The 19,132-nt window shown below is 38.6% G+C and overlaps 1 protein-coding gene across 3 annotated transcripts in view; it reads left to right on the forward strand.

The window, feature by feature from the left end:
- LOC104612665 (uncharacterized) overlaps positions 1-19,132 on the forward strand; it is a 130,763-nt gene that overhangs the window by 96,777 nt on the left and 14,854 nt on the right. For all 3 annotated transcript variants that reach the window (XR_016079833.1, XM_088893964.1, XM_088893965.1), the window contains 3 exons: positions 1,634-1,716; positions 13,878-13,955; positions 15,698-15,777. Coding sequence is in view for 2 of the 3 variants with exons in the window: in XM_088893964.1 (XP_088750090.1) it covers positions 1,634-1,716; positions 13,878-13,955; positions 15,698-15,777 (241 nt within the window). In the remaining variant the exon portion in view is untranslated. The remainder of the gene's footprint in view (positions 1-1,633; positions 1,717-13,877; positions 13,956-15,697; positions 15,778-19,132) is intronic.

Here is a 19,132-nt window from a genome sequence, read left to right on the forward strand (position 1 = left end):
AATTTAGGTTTATGGACAACTTCATTAGAAACAGGAGCTAAAGGTTTTAAAATAAGTAGTACTAAAACAAAATATATGCAATGTAAATTTAATAATAATAGGAGTGTGAACCAGGGTGTACTTTTGACTGGATTCCAACAACTTACTCAACATAATCTCTTCTGCTGTCTTGGTTCAATAGTTCATAACAAAGGAGGGATTGAGGAGGATGCCACCCATAGAATTAGTCTGTGGAAGGATGCATCTAGAATCTTATATCATAGGCAAATACCACTTCAAAAGAAAATTCTATGAAGCAGAGTGTTGAGCAGTTAATAAACAGCATGTCCAGAAAATGAATGTGGCAGAAATGTGAATTCTTAGATGGAGTTGTATGAAGGAAAAGATTATTAGAAATGAAGTCGTATCAAGAAACCTAGGAGTAGCTCTAATAAGCGATAAAATGAGAGAAAGTAGATTGAGATGGTTTACTCATGTGGATAGAAAACAATCTACAACACCTGTTAGAAAAAGTAATCTATTATAAGTTGAAAGGGCTAGAAGAGCTAGGGGAAGACCAAAAAGGACTTGAGTGGAAGTAATAATGAATGATTTAAGTTCCCACAATTTAACAATGGATATTGCACTGAACAAAACGGAATGGTGAAACAGGGTTTACAAGACCTATCAACCTCCATTTATAGGCTAATAATAATAAGAAACAAAGCAATATCTTACTGTTTAGATTTGAACTTTATTAGAAAATAAAAATTTCCTATTCAAACTAAGAAACTTTTATAGCTCAATTAATTCTATAATAATTAAAGAAACAGGAAAATACTATAAATATTAATTATAAAAATTAAAATAAATGGTAATTTTCTGGAAGATTGAAACTTAACTCTCTAATTTCTAAACCAACATGACCACACTTAACACAAAGACTGTTAATGTTTAAACCAACTGGTCAACATGTTTACTTTGACGTTGACTATGACCTGCATAACCCAAAGATCAGTCATTTTGAAGCCTTTACTTGGGACACTTCCATATATCTGGTTAAGCTGAAAATGTATGTTATTTAAGCATTATACTTTTACTTCCACCAGAATTTAACCAAATTGACCAAGGTTTGACAGGCCAAACAGTCACTTTTTTTGTTGTTGTCAATAGTGCATTCTGCAGTCCTGCTATCTGACCTCTTTTCTTCAATTTCATTCTTTGTTTCCATGTTTGCATAACCCTCCAATAGTTGATGTCCCAGGTTTTCCAAGGCTGTAACTATCAAAATTTACCTTTCCTATCTTTTGTAATTGGTAAAATTATCTTTCCTATCCTGTAAATAGATTTGTTGAAGGATTACAAAGAGCTACAGAGAACAAAAGGGAAATGGATTGAAATAGTTAGGAATTATTTAAGGGCCCATTATCTAACAATGGATATGGAACTGAACAGAGTGGAATGTCAGAACAAGATTCATGCAACCAACCCTATATAGTTGGGACAAGGCATAGTTGAGTTGCATCTTGGAAATAGATTTATTTAAACGTTGTGTTCCCTTTTTCATGGATAACATGCTATACTTGTTTTGGAAGTAATGTCATTTTTGATGGTTTCTTCTGAACATTTTGTATAAACGTTTTATTCATTATAGGCAGTTGATGATCGAACTATTGGTCACAATCCAGAGAGGTTAAGTTTACTGAAAGGTGGCATTGTTTATAGTAATGCAGTTGTGTAAGTACATCAAAGATTTTATCGAAATGTCTAGTTTCCTACCATATGTATGTCTGGTTCAAGCAGTTCTATTGCTTCTTGTTGTGGATATTACATGCGTACATCCTTTCTTGTATTGCTATCTGTTCAGTTTTATAAATTTGTATGAGGATATGGAGTATAATGCTAAAAAACAATGTACCTAGCACCCCTCTTAGTTTAGGCGAGTACTTTCTTTCCACTCACACACCCCCCCCCCCTTACATTTATGTGAGTCCACCCCCTGGGTATTGTAACCCTCCAATACAACTGTTTTTTATTCACTCCTTTCTTGGCCAAAGCATCTCCAACTGTTTGCCAAGCTTTTAGTCAAACTGATTTCTACTCACTCTTTGCTCCCTAGCTAGACTTTTGCTTCTCTCAGTATGTGTTTATGCTGCCATGTATCTAGACTGTATTTCTAAGCCAAATAATTATGAACCTTGAGTGCCCTTTCACAATAATATACCAGTAATTTTAACTTTTCCCGACTTTAACTCTTGAAGCATTGTCATCAGCTCTGCTCTTGTTAGGGGTGCAACTTGGGTGGGCCCAGCCCGAAATTTTTTACGGGCTGGGCTTGGATTTTCGGTCCTCAGGCTGGGCTCGGGCCCAAGAAGTTGGGCTTTTTTATTTTTCGGGATGTGCCCGGGCCTAGCCATTAGGTAGCCCGAATCCGGCTTAAGCCCAGCCCAACTATACATTTTCATACATACACATTTGTATACATATTTAGTTATATACATACATATTTACATATATACATAAATATATGTATACATATTTGCATAAATACATATATATGTATAATTTTAGAGTGAGTTCATTGACCAACCCGAGCCCGAGCCCAACCCGAGTGCATCAAATTACAGTATGGGTTGGGCTTGGGTTGGGAACATCGGGCTTGACCTTGGGCGTGAGCCTTAAGCCCAAATTTTAGGGTCGGGCCTTGGTTGACCATAAACCCAGCCCAACCCACTCAACTTGCACCCGTAGCTCTTGTTAAATCTCCTTGCCAATAGGTCCTCATAATCCGCCACAATATTGCAAAGATGATCCTTGATCATATGACCTATTAGAAGTGGTATTTTTTGTATTAGAGTAGGCAGAAGGGAAATCTTGTGCTTAAATCCTATCTATACATATTATTAAAATGAAATGTTACATTTTATTTGTCTCAAAGAACCTGGTTTCATTTTCCATCGTTACGCTCTATTTTATATCCTTTCCATTAATAATAGATTGATTTTTTTCTGACAGAATCCTATACTATATATATATATATATTTCACTTCTCAAACCAAAAGCCGGAGTGCTAACGCGCGCACTTCCATTTTCTCGCGCCGCTCGATCTAGCGCGCTAGCGCGTGCATCTGTTTTGAAGCTTGGTTATTAGGGGCCCTTTCTCCCTTAACCGTAGATGGCTTCTCGTGACCATCACTTTTCGCTTGGTGCCTAATGACGGGCTTGATGCGCAAGGCTCCCGCCCCGGAGCAGTGAGTCGGATTGCCTACGATTTTCGCCCTCCTTTCAAAAAGAGTTGAGAGAGTTTCCCGACCGAACGAAATCGACAATTGACATAGGGAAAGAGACTTTGATCGAACTGACCCCTAGCTTCAATGTCCCTCGAGTCGATTCCGTGTCGACTCAGTCGTCTAAATTGATGTTGCATCAATATGCTTTTTCGATTCTTTCCTCGTCATTTGATCATTCTCAACTGATTCCAAAGGAGGGGCCCCTAACAAGATTTAGCTTGACCTTTCTTCCAAATGTCAGGGTCTTGTCTGACCAGCATTAGCCCCCTCGGTGGTTGCGGTGACTTGCAGCTTAGGATCTGCACGTTTGGCTGAACGTTATATATATATATATATACATATATACATATATATACAGAGAGAGAGAGAGAGAGGCATTCCATGTGTTTGATATTAAGGGGGCAAAAGATCGTATTGCTGCCCCCTATCTAAGTATTTATTATTAAAAGATTATGTTGTACAAAAGATCAATACCTTGGACCTGCTTCAAAGAAAAAGGCCAGACTGGTGCGTATCCCCTAATATCTGTAGCCTTTTCTTTTGGATTGGTGAGACAGTTACTCGTCTATTTATATCCTATCCTTTTGTTTCTTACCTGTGGGACTGGTTCTCTTCTCTCTTTGGTTGCAAGTGAATTCCCCCCTCATGTGTGCTAAGCCTTTTAACCCTAGATTTTTCCATAAACAAAAGAAAAGGGGTAGAATGATGTGGAAAATAACAAGAGTAGCTATCATTTGGTCAGTTTGAGAAAAGAGAAATAATAGGATCTTCCAAGGGCAAGAAAAATCCAAGGAAGCACTTGTTGAGGGTATTACCGTCAAAATTATACATTGGTTGAAAGTTTTGCAACTATTCAAGGACTTCTCTTCCCCTTCTCCTATAGTTCAGGAGAGTTGGTCCCCTCCTCTACAGGAGTTGGATAAAGAGTTCTACATTGTTTTAACAACTAACACACTTCACAAATCAAACTCTAACTCAAAACAAACTTAAACAATTTAGGAAATAATCCTTGTATCAAAGAAAAGACAAATGGCCTAGCCTAGCATGCCACAACTGTAACCTAGCTATTGACTCCTGTTAGTGGTTCGATCAGCTTTGATTCCTGAAATAAAAAAGAAAGGGAGAAGAAGGGAGGAAGAAGAAGAAGAGAAAAAGAGAATAAAAGATGAAGAGATGGTTTGGCTGGTTTCCAAAAGAGAAAATTAGTCTCCTAGCGCCAATCGGAATCTATATATATAATATTAAGTACAAAGGCCTTTGTGCCCCTCTTTATGTATGGGACACTCTACTCAACCTCAGACACAATAGACAAAACATCTTTAAGTAAAGCACTATGAAATGACTCAAATACCCCTGGACTATCGACTCTAACACACCCCTTCAATCTAGTGAGTATATATCATATAATCCTAGCTTGTTACATATATAATCCACTTTTCCCCGACTCAACCCTTTTGTAAACAAATCAGCCCACTGGTTCCCTATGTTCACATGTATTGTATTTATCACTCCACTAAGCACTTTTTCTCTTACAAATGACAATCAATTTCTATGTGTTTTGTTCTCTCGTGGAAGACTGGATTAGATGCAATGTGAACTACAGCTTTGTTGTCACAGTACAACTTCATAGGATTGTTGAGTGTATACCCAATCTCCTAGAGGAGGTTCTTTAACCACACTAAACTCACATGCTGTGTGTGCCATGGCACACACAAGAAAAGTACAATACCCTATAATAGACCTTCTATCGGACACTGAGCCTACCCAATCTGCATCTGCATAACCCTCTATTTCAAGACTTCCTCCTGATTTGTATAATAATATACAACCTGGAGCCCCTTTCAAATACCATACAATTCTCAGAACTACAGATATATCATTTGTTAGGTACCTGAAGTGGGTCTACCGGCCAATATATCATTTGCTGTGAGTATGGTGAGCAGTTTATGCAACATCCTCGGGTTCCTCATTGGGAAGCAGTTCTGAGGATTGTTAGGTACCTAAAGGGTGTTCCAGTTCGTGATTTGCTATACAATATTGGAGGTACTCTTGAGATAGTAGGGTATACAAATGCTAATTGGGCTGGTTCTGTATCAGACAGGAGATCAACTACAAGGTATTGTACCTTCTTTGGTGGCAATCTTGTAACTTGGAAGAGTAAGAAACAAACAGTGGTGGCAAGGAGTAGTGCAAAAGCTGAGTACAAGGCTATGGCTCATACCACATGTGAATTAGTATGGCTAAAGAACTTGCTACAAGAGATGGGGTTCTCAGTTGACAAACCCATGAGACTATACTGTGATAATCAAGCAGCTGTTCACATCTCTTCCAATCCAGTCTTCCATGAGAGAACCAAGCATATTGGGGTCGATTGTCACTTTGTAAGAGAGAAAGTGATCAGTGGAGTGATAACCACATCTCATGTGAGCTCGAGAAATCAATGGGCAGGTCTCTTTACAAAGGGATTGTCTCGGGGCAGAGTAGATTATATTTGTAACAAGCTGGGACTATATGACATGTACTCTCCAGCTTGAGGGAGAGTGTTAGAGTTTACAGAATAGAGGTATTTTGGTCATTTGACTTTATCTATTTGAGAGTGAAAGGTCTGTTTTATTCAAGTTTAAGTTGTGTGTCCCATCACTTATGAGTGAAAGGTCATTTGGCTTTCTTGTAACTAAGTTTATGTAAGATAAATGCAAGTGGATCGACTAGAGAGGACAGATTTTCCTCTACTGGCCGAACCCTTCTTCTCCTTCTTCTTCTTCTTCTTCCTCTTCTTCTCCACTTTAACCTAGAACTGAATAGGGTTTTCACAGTAACTATTTGTGATGTAGAAGATGGAGAAAGAGAGGAATACAAACCTAGATTCCCAATCATATGATTGGAAACTCCTTGTGTTCAGCTGGTCTCCAGAAGAGAAAATCAGTCTCCCAGCCAACCAGAATCAATATTTATAGATTTCTAATATTAAGTACAAATACTTTTGTGCCCCTCTTTATGTATGGGACACTCTACTCAACCTCAGACACAATAGACAAAACATCTTTAAGTAAAGCACTATGAAATGACTTAAATACCCCCTGGAGTGTCGACTCTAACAACTCCTCGTTTTCCCAACCACTGATTATAGATAACTGTAAGGCTGAACTGATGTCTGCATCAAAGTAATAGAGACCTCTAGACTCATGACCACTCCCAATCATTCTCTTCATCAATTTGTCCTAAAAAACACAATGAGTAGGAAAGAATGTTATGCTACAGATTAAGTTTTTTGTAAGCTTAGAAATAGATAATAGGTTTGAAACAAGATTGTGAACATAGAGTACAGATTTAAGAGAGAAATCCTTGCCTAGGTTAACCTCCCCCTTTCTAAAGATGATGGAGAATGAAACATCAGCTACTCTCATCTTATCTTGGCCAAACATCAAACGATAAGAAGAAAATGAAGAAGACATGTGTCATATGGTCGATAGCACCGGAATCAATAACCCAAGAGTTAAGACACTGTAGGGAAGTGTTGAACAGTCCTTACAACCCTTGGAGTCATTGAAACAAGTAGCCAGGACATAACAGTAGCATTCTCTTTGCACCAAATTGAGTACTCAGCATCATCCGCTTTAGGTTCCTTCTTCTTTCCATTTATATAACCCATAAGCTCCCTGGAAGTAATGAAGAGTTTGGTTGAAACAGACCATTCTTTGAATTTGTATTCATCCAACAACACACTGGTGATTTGCAGACGATGCAGATTTAGATTTTCTAGGTTTGAGGATCTCCCACCAGTCCTATTGTCCTTAGAGGACACCTCTCCTGATATTGTGGAAATGTTCGGCTCCTAACAGCAACCCACAACTGTTGTCTTCAAAAAAAACAAGGTTTATAACCTGCTGGAGCTGTGACTGAACTGATAGCAGCTAATACCCTGCTGAACTGACAAAAGTCCTGTTGACTGTAACTCCTGTAGTCCTGTACCCTTCCCACACCCACCGGATGTTAGAAGAAGCTTCACAGACTGGGAAACCTTACAAGTTACAACTGAACTGAGGACAACCCCTGCAACTAAATCTGGAATGAGAACACTTCCTGAACTGAAAAAAAAAGAAGGAAAAAAAAAAAAAACTCCTGCAGCTGGACTGAGAACACTTCCTGAAATCAGATCTGGACTAAAAGCAACTTCTGTAGTTGAATCTGGACTGTGAACAGTTTCTGTAATCAGTTCTTGCTCTCAGGCTGAAACTAGTAACTGTCCACTCAGTCCTCCTAGATCTATTCTATACAGATCTCTCTGGTAGCCATTGTTGTAGAAAAGCTAGCAGGGTATATACAGGCTGGGGGAACTCTCTTTGATCCCTACACTCAAAGAGAACCCTAGACACAGACCTTTCTGTAGTCTGCGATCAGACCTAGGGCTTCTTCACAGTAGCCAAAGAAAAAAAAGAAAAAAAGGAGAATAGAAGAGGGAAGAAAAAGAAGGAAAACTAGAACCAGTCAATCAGGCTGATTGATGCTCTGATACCATGTGAGCTGAAATGGTGAAGTAGAAGAGCAAGAAGAGATGAGAGAAGAGAAGAGAGCTGTGTACAGACAGCAATCTATGTCCAGCCAGCCCTATAAACTAGTATATATATTAACATTAGTAAGATACAATGAAAGGACTAGAATGCCCCTGATTAGTGAAGGACACCTACACAGTACAAGAATAAAACCAATTTAGGCTCTTTTGAAGATTAATCAGTTTTATGATGTTTTTTTGAGTAGATGTTTTATGTTAGTTGTTAGATAGGAGGTGGGGACCACAGTAGTTATGTGAGTCCAAATTTTATTATGTTTTTGGGTCTTATATATGCTGTTTTATGTTTTGCCGCCCTATAAGGGCATAGTTGTCTTTGTACTGCTCTATTATTTTTAGTATAAATAATAAGTGAAGGGGGCAGCCAGACATAGCTCTCTTTTCTTTTCAACTTCTCTTCTTCTCTTCTTCTCCTCTCTTCAAGAAACTACTTTTCTTTCATATTTTTTAATTCAGCAGATTTCTACTTGGTATCAGAGCATCGGCTAGGGTTTCTTGAAGCATTCTCATGCAGCCCTAGATCAGCCGACTTCATGAAGTAATAAAGGGCTGATCGATCTTCTATAGATTGCCCAATTCTTGGATTTTTTGGTGGGATCTAGTCAGCAGGAAGGTGATCTACTGTACGGCATCAAAATCAAGAAGAACTGGAGTACGGGGAAGAGTCCCAAAAAAGTTGGACTCTTTGTTTTTTATCTGATCTTGGGCACCCAGGTATTGTTAGTTTTCTTTTGATATTCTGAAGAGGGTGGTTTGGTTTCTGGAATTTTCTTAAGCCTCCTGAAGTGATTGATTCACTCTTCTCTCTGTTGGGAGGCGTGGGGAGGAGAGAGATTTCTCTCCAGATATGGTTTTCTTCTTCCGGAAGGGTTGGTTTCTGTGTATGTGATATTAATTATTTTTGGAAGATTTCCAATCTATTTTTTCTTACTATTGAACTGTTTGAAGTAAGATGGAGAGTTGGAATACCGAGATGAAATCTACCGGTATTTTTGAGCATGGGATCATTACTACATTAAAACTTGATGGTACAAATTATTTGGAGCGGGCACAATCAGCTAAGATGGCTATTGGTGCCCGTGGAAAATTAGGGTATCTCACTGGGGAGGAGAAGAAACCTGATACCAGACTCTTCCCGATGGGTGCAAGAGAATTACATGGTAATGTCCTGGCTGTGTAATTCTATGTTACCTCATATTGCAAAAAATTTCCTATGGGCTAATACTTCTAAGGAGATTTGAGATGGAGTGACTGAAACCTACTCTCAAAAGCAAAATGAAGCCAGAGCCTATCAGTTAAGAAATTAGGTGATAAGTATGAAACAGGGAGAAAAACCTCTTGTTGTGTATTTCTCCATGCTGAAAACCCTATGATAGGAAATAGATCACTTAAAAACTGTGGTATGGGAAAGTGTAAATGATGTAGAAACCTATCACAAACTGGTAGAGAGGAATAGGGTTTTTGAGTTCTTGGCAGGGCTGAACCCTGAATTTGACATTGCTAGGCAGCATATTCTTTCTAGGGAGGGTGTGACTCTCTCAAGCCTATGACTTTGTCTCTGGAGAGAAGAGTAGAAGGAATGTAATGCTGAGACAGCTTGGGATTGACCAGTCGGCTATGGTTGGTACAACAAAACCTAAGCCGAATGGAGACAGGGGGAGTAGTGAGACTAGAAGGGAAAATAAGGACTTGGTGTGTGATTATTGCAAGAAGCCTAAGCATACCAGGGACACTTGTTGGAAGCTTCATCCAAATATTATGCCTACCCAGATAAGAAAGAAGAAGGGAAATGCAAATGTAGCCACTACAAGAGACTCTTTGGCCCCTCTTTCCCAAACTGATTGGGAATCTATTGCAGTAGCAGCAGTGAGAACATAATTGGAGAGGTTTGGACAGATTATGAGTAAGAAAGGTTCACCTAGCTCTAGCCTTTCAGATGGATAACAGAATGCATGAGCCAACTACACCATTTCCTTTGCACATACAGGTAGTTCATATGCAACTGCAAATCTTGCATCCACTTCAGGTAAGCAGGGACCTCCTTGGATTATAGACTCAGGAGCATCTGAGCAAATGACTAATGTCCCTACCCTTTTTAGTTCCTATCAATTGTGCTTTGGTAGAGATAGAGTCTCTACAGCAGATGGTTCACATATTCCCATTGCTGGGAAGGGGACAGTTAGAGTGACCAATGATATACTCAGTTTTCTGTTTTACATGTCCCTAGACTTCATACCAACCTACTATCTGTTAGTTCTTTAGCAAAAAAATTGAATTGTTCCGTGACCTTTCTTCCTAGTAATTGTGTTTTGCAGGATCTGGAGTCAAAGAAGATGATTGGGAATGGTCGTGAGGTGAATGAAGTCTACCTTCTGCAAGAGATTCCGAGACATCAGGGCCATCATGTTAGCAACAGCAGTAGTAGTGGGTCAGAGTCGGTGAACTAGATTATGCTTTGGCACAATCGTTTGGGACATCTTTCTTTTAGTTCTTTGAAATGTCTTTTCCCAAAGTTGTTTGAGTCTGTTCAGTTATCTACTTTGGAGTATGAGAGTTGTCAATTAGGAAAGCATTGTATACAGTCTTTTAAACCAAGTAATAAAAGGAGTACTTTTGCTTTAAATATTGTTCACACTGATGTATGGGGGCCATATCATATCCCTTCCATGGGAGGATTTCGTTACTTTCTCTTGTTTGTGGATGATTATACACGATATTCTTGGATATATTTGATGAGATCACGTGATAAGGTTCCTAACTTGGTACGGCAGTTCCACCAGATGGTTCTCACACAATTTGGAGTGAGAACTAAGGCTTTTAGATTAGGTAATGCCAGAGAGTACTTTGAGAAGGACCTGACCACGTATCTCTTAGAACATGGCGCAATTCATCAAAGTAGTTGTGCATATACACGCAACAGAATGGAGTTGCTGAGAGGAAAAACAGACACATTGTGGAGGTGGCAAGGAGCCTTATGTCGTGTGCTTCGATTCCTGTGCAGTTCTGGGGAGATGCAGTTTTTACAGTTGTGCATTTGATTAACCGTGTTCCTTCACGGACTTTGGGGTTTAAGGTGCCATTTAGTCTTTTTTTTCCAGATGGGGAGATATTTCATATACCTCTGAGGGTTTTTGGTTGTGTTTCCTTTGTTCACATTCTTGGCCCTCATCGCAAGAAATTGGATCCTAAGGCCAAGAAATGTGTTTTTCTTGGGTATGCTCAGTACCAAAAGGGGTATTGTTGTTATGACCCAGTGTCGAGGAGCAAATTTGTCACTATGGATGTTACCTTCTTTGAATCTACCTTCTTCTCGAGTGGTTCTCCTCGGGGGGGGAGAGTTTTGGGGAGGAGAATTCACAATCTATTCCTCTTCCTATTTCTTTGGTGCCTCCATCAGTTCAGCCAGCACCTCCATCAGTTTAGCCAGCACCTGCACCTCCAGTTTCATTACCTGAGCCACTACGAGCAGCCTCACAGAAATATCAATGCCGGTAGATGATGGTTGACTCCACACATCCTCAACCCACACCACTCTCTATTAGTCCTTCTAAAACTCTAGATTCGGCAGATACAGTTCCAGGTATTCCTCTTGAGCCTGAGCATGTTATGTTTTCTGATGATAATGTTCCTACCCCTAACACCATTGTTGCAACTGATCCCACTGACCTTGATCTTCCCATTGCACTTCGTAAGGGGAAGAGAAGGTGTATAGCCCATTGCATTTCACACCATCTTTCCTACAGTGCCTTATCACCCTCCTACCGTGCATTTCTTTCTTCCATAGATTCTGTGTCTATACCCAAGAATGTTACTAAGGCTCTCTCCAAACCTGAGTGGAAAACAGCCATGCAAGATGAGATGGATGCTTTGGTTAAAAACCAAACTTGGGAAATAGTTGATCTCCCCCCAGACAAGGAGGCAGACGGATGTAGATGGGTATTCACAGTGAAGTATAGGGTCGATGGCAAGATAGAGAGGTACAAGGCAAGGTTGGTAGCAAAAGGGTATACTCAGACCTATGGTGTTGATCATCTGGAAACCTTTGCACCTGTAGCTAAGTTGAGTTCAGTTCGTATCCTTTTATCTCTAGCAGCCACCTATTCATGACCCTTGTTCCAGCTTGATGTCAAAAATGTCTTCCTCAAAGGTGATTTACAAGAGGTATATATGGACATTCCAGTAGACTTTTATAAAAATGTTGGTAAAGGAAAGGTTTGCAAACTCGGAAAATCTTTGTATGGACTGAAATAGTCACCTAGGGGTTGGTTTGACAGGTTCAGAGGAGCACTCATCCATTTTGGATACACACAGACACAGTCTGACCACACCCTCTTTGTGAAGAGGAGAGATGCTCTGGTGTCAATCCTGATTGTGTATGTGGATGATATAGTGGTGACAGGAAATGATTTGGAGGAGATTGATGATCTCAAAAATCATTGCAGCAAGAATTTGAGATCAAAGATCTTGGTGAGCTCAAATACTTCTTGGGGATTGAAGTTGCAAGATCCAAGCATGGGATCTTCATTTCACAGAGAAAGTATGTACTTGACCTACTGCAGAAGACTGAGAAGCTAGGGACCAAACCAGTGTGCTCCTATTGATCCAAATCACTGAATTAATGGTGTGATGGTGAGTTGGTAAAGGATGTGGGGAGATATCAAAGAATGGTGGGCCGATTGCTGTATTTGTGTATGACACAACCAGATATTTCTTATGTTGTCAGTGTTGTGAGCCAGTACAAGCATGCACCTCGGGTTCAGCACTGGGAAGCTATTGAGAGGATACTTGCATATCTGAAAAGGCACCCTGGCAGAGGCATTCTTTTCTCAAATCATGAGAATCAGAAGCTAGAATCCTATACAGATGCAGACTGGGTAGGATGCTTAGATGACAAGAGGTCTACATCAGGAGTGTGTACCTTTGTAGGTGGAAACTTGATCTCCTAGAAGAGTAAGAAGCAAGCGGTTGTGGCAAGGTCAAGTGCAGAGGCTGACTATAGATCCATGGCTCGTGGTGTCTTAGAACTTCTTTGGGTTAGATCTCTTTTGAGTGAGATTGGGGTGAAAGCAGAGGAACCTATGATGTTATACTGTGACAATCAGGCTGCAATCAATATTGCCCACAATCCAATTCAGCATGATAGGACAAAACACATTGAAGTTGATAGACACTTTATAAGAGAAAGGGTAACAACTGGAGAAGTTTGTTTGCCTTATGTCTCTTTAGAGTTGCAGCTGGCTGATGTTCTCACTAAAGGGGTGGCAAAGAACAATCTTGAACATGACCTATGCAAGATGGAAATGTGTGACATTTACTCCCAACTTGACGGGGAGTGTTGAAGATTAATCAATTTTATGATGTTTTTCTGAGTAGATGTTTTATGTTAGTTGTTAGATAGGAGGTGGGGACCACAGTAATTATGTGAGTCCAAATTTTATTATGTTTTTGAGTGTTATATATGTTGTTTTAAGTTTTGCCGCCCTATAAGGGCATAGTTGTTTTTGTACTGCTCTATTATTTTTAGTATAAATAATAAGTGAAGGGGGCGACCAGACATAGCTCTCTTTTCTTTTCAACTTCTCTTCGTGTCTTCTTCTCCTTCTCTCTTCAAGAAACTATTTTACCTTCATATTTTTTAATTCAGCAGATTTCTACTGGCTCAATAACAGAATATAACACTAAAACATAGAATGTTAAGCCGGCCCACTTACATTTAATCACTCATCACAGCAATATAAATAAGAGGAAATTTGTTGTAGCAATTTTTTCTTGAAATTTCTGGCTAAGGTCCTATTTTGTGTCATAATTGCAGATACAATCGACTAAAGCAGAATTATTTCATAATTGCTTTCACCGCAAAAGTTACTTTATTTAAAATGTTGATGCCATTGATTATGGTTCTCTATGTTTAGTTTCTTGTGACAAATTATGGTAATAATATTCTCATACCGCTTGGAATTTTTGGGGGATTATTGATATATAATTTATCTGAAGCACCATTTTGAACAAACATTTGATATCTTTGTTTTTATTTTCAGTACAGTCTCTCCAACATACCTTAAGGAGACACTGTGTTCTGGATGGCTTGCAAGCACGCTGATAAGAAATCGTGATAAGTATGCTTTCCCATTTGTTGCAGTTATACATAATACAGACACACACACACACATACGTGCACACACAAATATATATATTGAGGCATTTCTTTACATGTCAACAATTACATTCATCAAATATTTTCTGCATTTACACTGCAGAGAATCTTGAGTTTCAAGTGATAAGCTATTATTGTGTCTAAAGCATCTTATTTTTAACTTTGTACCCTACAATTTCTTTTATTTTTCTGAACATCTTATATTTATGTTCCCCATATAGTTGGGACAAGGCTTAGATGGATCTTGTGTTTATGTTACTTTTTCTATCATACTTCAAGTGATTTTGTGTATGAACAGTGTTAGAATCAACAGAATCCTGCCTTGGTGTACACTTGATTGTGTTTAAGTATTTTGATGGGTAAAGCATGAGAATGTATTAATGATAAGCAAAAAACAGTGTTTTAAAAGTGCAAGGGTCAAGAAAAGCACAAGGCAAAGTGCATGCCTACTTTATGTAAGATGCAAATTCTTGAAAAAAAAAATCCAAAAATATACAAAAAATGCAAACATGAATTTCGAAAGAAATTAAATGATTTGAAAAGCATATTGGCTCAAATGAAAAATATGAGTACAACATATAAAACATATTCAAAGTGAAAAATGTGGAAGTGAAAACAAATACAAATGTTGATCATATTAAAGTGTTTCACTCAATAGTTCAATCTGTTTATTTATCTGCAAATGCACTACTTCAAGTAGCTAGTGTAATGTTAAACATCTTGCATTCTTAATCCTTGGAGATCATCCTGCCTTTGGAAAGGACCCTTGAGGCAAGCCCAAACAAATCCATGTGGAGGCTTGGGACAGCACCCCCAACCTAAATTTGTTGCCAGTATATATGAAGAGGTTGGTTTTTGTGATTTTAGTCATGTTCATTCTATATATTAATAAGAATACAAGATAGACAACAAATTGAAAAAAAAAACCTTAACATTTTATTCCATATGAATTTTAATGCATGCAATTGTTCATAATCTCATATATGAAATAATAAAATGAAATTGAAAAAAAAAATTCATAAATGACTTACAAGTAAAATTGAAAATCAGAATTTCCAATAATATAAGAAATTGTGTACAATTATTGAATATTGACTTCACTCTTCTCTCTAAGTTCCACCTCCTTGATCTGCATCTTTTGGTGATCCATCGGATGAAGTGTCTTGTCCTCCTTGATCTTGTAGTCTATCCTCCACATCTATCCCCTCAGCTCTTATCCCACCTAGGTCCTGTAGGACCTACCCATCCTACATCACTCATGGAGATTGAACATTTTGAGTTCAAAACTGAAAACTGAAAATCTCACACAGAAGAAAGAACTAGGAACCAGGCGAGAGCTAACGAGGTGTCTATAGTAGTCAACCCCTACCCAAACAGTCTTATCATTATCAAAGAGAGGCAAAATGTATACAATTATAGAAATTCCCCTCTGGACCAACAAGGGCAATAATATATGATACAACATACTGTTGTAGACCGTCAACCTTTTCTTTAATTGGTTCATTTAGTTGACAGTATATGGTCGGGATATGACTCTTTTACTACTTATTTTTATTAGTCCTATTCACTGCTACTTCAAAGGTTCATTTATTTTCATAATTTATATTTTCTTCTTTGTATGTGGAATCTATTGTTGCATATAATTCTTTTTGCAGATTCATTTATGCTTCCTCTATTTGTTAACTTACTTTTATTTCTATAAAGGTACCATGGTATTTTAAATGGAGTAGATACTGCCATGTGGAACCCTGCAACAGATGTTTTCTTGCCAGCTAAGTTCCATGGTAACTATCCAGATTTAATATGTAAACTTTCTCTTTCCTCTCTGCCCAGCTACAGGGAAGGTGAGGGGTGAGCTTGTTTGTATGGAGTTGGTTTTGGACGTCTGTCAGTACTACCACTCTGAGTCTACCAATTAAGCAAGGTGGCAACTTTATGTGGAGTTGTGGATTATTCTTGTTTTCTGGTAAATAAAGACAAATCAGGATCCATGGCCATGAGAGATTGGCAAATGTTTTAGTGCTGGCTGACAACCTGATGCAACTGTCCTTGTTTATTCCAAACTTGGGACCAGCAGTGTAAGACAAGCTCATGGCAGAGTTTTATAGTAAATAAAGATATCCATTAGAAAACAAAGAGGAAAAAAATAGGTGATACAAAACCACCCAGAAAGGAAAGAAGAAACAAAAGACACTCCAATCATTCCAAGTTTCCAACTACAATTCCCACCACAACTAATCCCCAAAACATTTCTTTCCTAACCAATGTCAGTTAGAATAAGCCTTATTTGGAAACTATTATTATTTTTTATTATGTATTTTGTTTTTGCTTCATAGAAAGGTAAGAGAAAATATTAGAGCACTACCTTGTGGCTTCGAAGGAAAAGCAATATAAGGTTAATGTATTAACAACTAACAAGAGAAGAAAAGGATATAGAAACCTCATATGAAGAACTACCTGACCCACACATCAGAAGAAAATAACAAAATCAATGAAAATGGTTCATTAGTTAGTTGTAACTACCTGACACATTGCAGGGTCATAGTAAATATGTTTACGGCATAAATATGGCATGAGAAATATTCTTGCGATTTGGAACCAAGAACAAAGAAAATCATAAAAAAAAAAACCGGTCAGATAAATGCAATGCAATAAAAGTTAAGCCAAATATGTTTTCTTGTTTACTATGTTCTCATTGAAAGGAATGGCAGGATCCATCATATGGACGCCAAAACTGTTGCGGAATGGGTGGACAAATTTCAAAAATTTCCTACCTTCCTTCCAACTGGGAATCGCATTCCCTGATTTTAGAATCAAAATTCAAGGATCCCACTTGAACCAAACCAGACCAGATTTGAACCAGAAGAAAAAGGGAATGATTATACCTGATCCAGAGAAGCAGTATCTCCCAATGTTGGTGTTCACGCCCAAAGAAGATCCCAAGATCAGCTCCCACTGAAGATGACACAGTGATGATGGAGTCGAACCAGCAGTGTTCGTCCCATGAACCAGGTTCTTCTGAAGAACTCGATGGTAAACTGTGAGCACCACACGAACAATCAAGAACCTTTCTTGATCTTCTCTAACTGAGAACTCGAACTGGCAGAAAAGGTGGCGGCGGCTACTGGAGGAGAATGCTAGAGAATAAGGTGGCGAACTGCTATTTTCTTCTCTAGGGTTATCTGAGATCCTATCTCAAGAATGCAGGGTGGTCTGTTGAAAACTCCTAGGGTTCGAATTCAAGTAATTCGAATTAGGGTTTTCCTCCTCTTTCTTAATGATTAAGAAAACCTCTTAATCATATCAGGAGCTGCCCTTATCCAAATCTGTATTTGGATTAGGACTCCTCTTAATCTTATCTGCAGATTAGATCAACTTTTGGGCTTAACCTAATCTCAGATCCGCCCCCTTTAAGTGATTGATCAAATCAGCCCAGATCGAAATGGGCTTTAGGCCCAATATGTATTAAGTGCTCAATAGTCTTCCAAACTGCTGCCTAGTTGGGCTTCTATGTATGGCGTGGGATCCAAGCATTGATCTACACACCAGCCACATGGGTTCGACCCAGCCTCTGTTACAAGGCCTAGCCGAATTCACTGGAAATCCCAGTGAACCCCCTGAGCCCATCACATGGACCCCATGGGCCCAACACTTACACTAAGTGGTCCCTGGGCCAAGCCATCTTATAAAAACCCAAGGACTGTGGGCAGATGCAAGATTATCCCATCATGTATTATACTAAATGGCCTTACACTTAACCTCTCAGCCCATAATGATCAAGCACTGCCCGGGAATTAAAACCATTTGCAAACGTTTTGAAACCATATGTAAGTATATATCATATATATAAATTTTGCAAAACAAAATTCCAACGAATGAAATCAACTGCCGGCAGTTTGGTTTCCATCAGAGAGAGTGCATCCCCGACCATTACCTTTGTCCGACAAAGGGGCTGATCCCGTCACTATGATCACCCACTCAGATGAATTCTCAGACTGTCCCAACATACCCAGGTTTTGACCCCCGCTAAGGATCTCACTGATTGGCACATCAAAGACAGCCCAATCTGACACCTAGTGTAGTACCATAATCGGGTCTAGGGGTCAGGTGTAACTTTCCAGTTTTGCCCATCAATCTCCAAGGTCCAGGGCAATACTAGAAATCTGGTCCGGTTCAAGGGTTCAAGTAATCCTACACTGCGTGTGCCTTGGGTCTCACCCTGGCGGCTGAGACAAGCCACCCCAACAGTTGGCAATACACCAGTGTCAGCCTTGGCAGGATAAATCTCCCCAGACTTATCCAACGGCTGTGAACATTTAAAACCAACACATGTCTCATTAAGTGTCCAGTTTTAGGGTCTTACACAGAAGCATACTACACAACATGAATCAAACATGTACTTTATTTATTTACATTAAATATCAAAAGTACATCAAAACTGATTGAAGCTAAGGGCATACAAAACTGTCTAACACTCATGTAAGATCAGAGTGAAAAAATCTGGATATTTTTTTACAAATATGTATTATATATCAAATATATGCATATGTATATAAATAAAAGGCCATTACCCAAAGTTGGTCTTAACTCTTTTGAAGGGCATATTGATGACAAATCTAATGTTAAGCTTTTTCTTGCATTAGGTGGAAACTCTTAAACTCAAACCCTTGTTCACTCACTTATTAGACCTAGATTTTATCATTGCACTAAGCTATGCCCCTATATGTCAACATATAAATGTATTTTTTAAATTTTAAAATATATAAAAACATAAAATTTTCCATATTTTTTGAAAATTCATATTATTTGTATATTATATATTTTCCCAAATTATTCATGCATTTTCCGTATTTTTGAAAAATATGAAATGTAGGGTCTTTTCTTCAAAATCAAATGTCAATACCTATATTATATGTCAATTTGCTTACTATGGACAGGTCGTTTCTATGACTAATTTGCACAACTTGATAAAAAATAACCATCTCAATGCTAGTTCACTACATCCTTTATTTTCTGTCATAGATTAAAAACAAAGAAGAAAGAAAGAAGAAAGAAAAGGAAAGAAAGGGGGGATAGACATTCCCTAAGGGAGATTGAAAGCCTAGCAAGGGAACTCAATGCTTCTTTTACATGGATCAG

The sequence above is a fragment of the Nelumbo nucifera genome, chromosome 8 (assembly GCF_055504915.1).
Source record: "Nelumbo nucifera cultivar China Antique chromosome 8, China Antique-T2T, whole genome shotgun sequence".
NCBI lineage: Eukaryota > Viridiplantae > Streptophyta > Magnoliopsida > Proteales > Nelumbonaceae > Nelumbo > Nelumbo nucifera.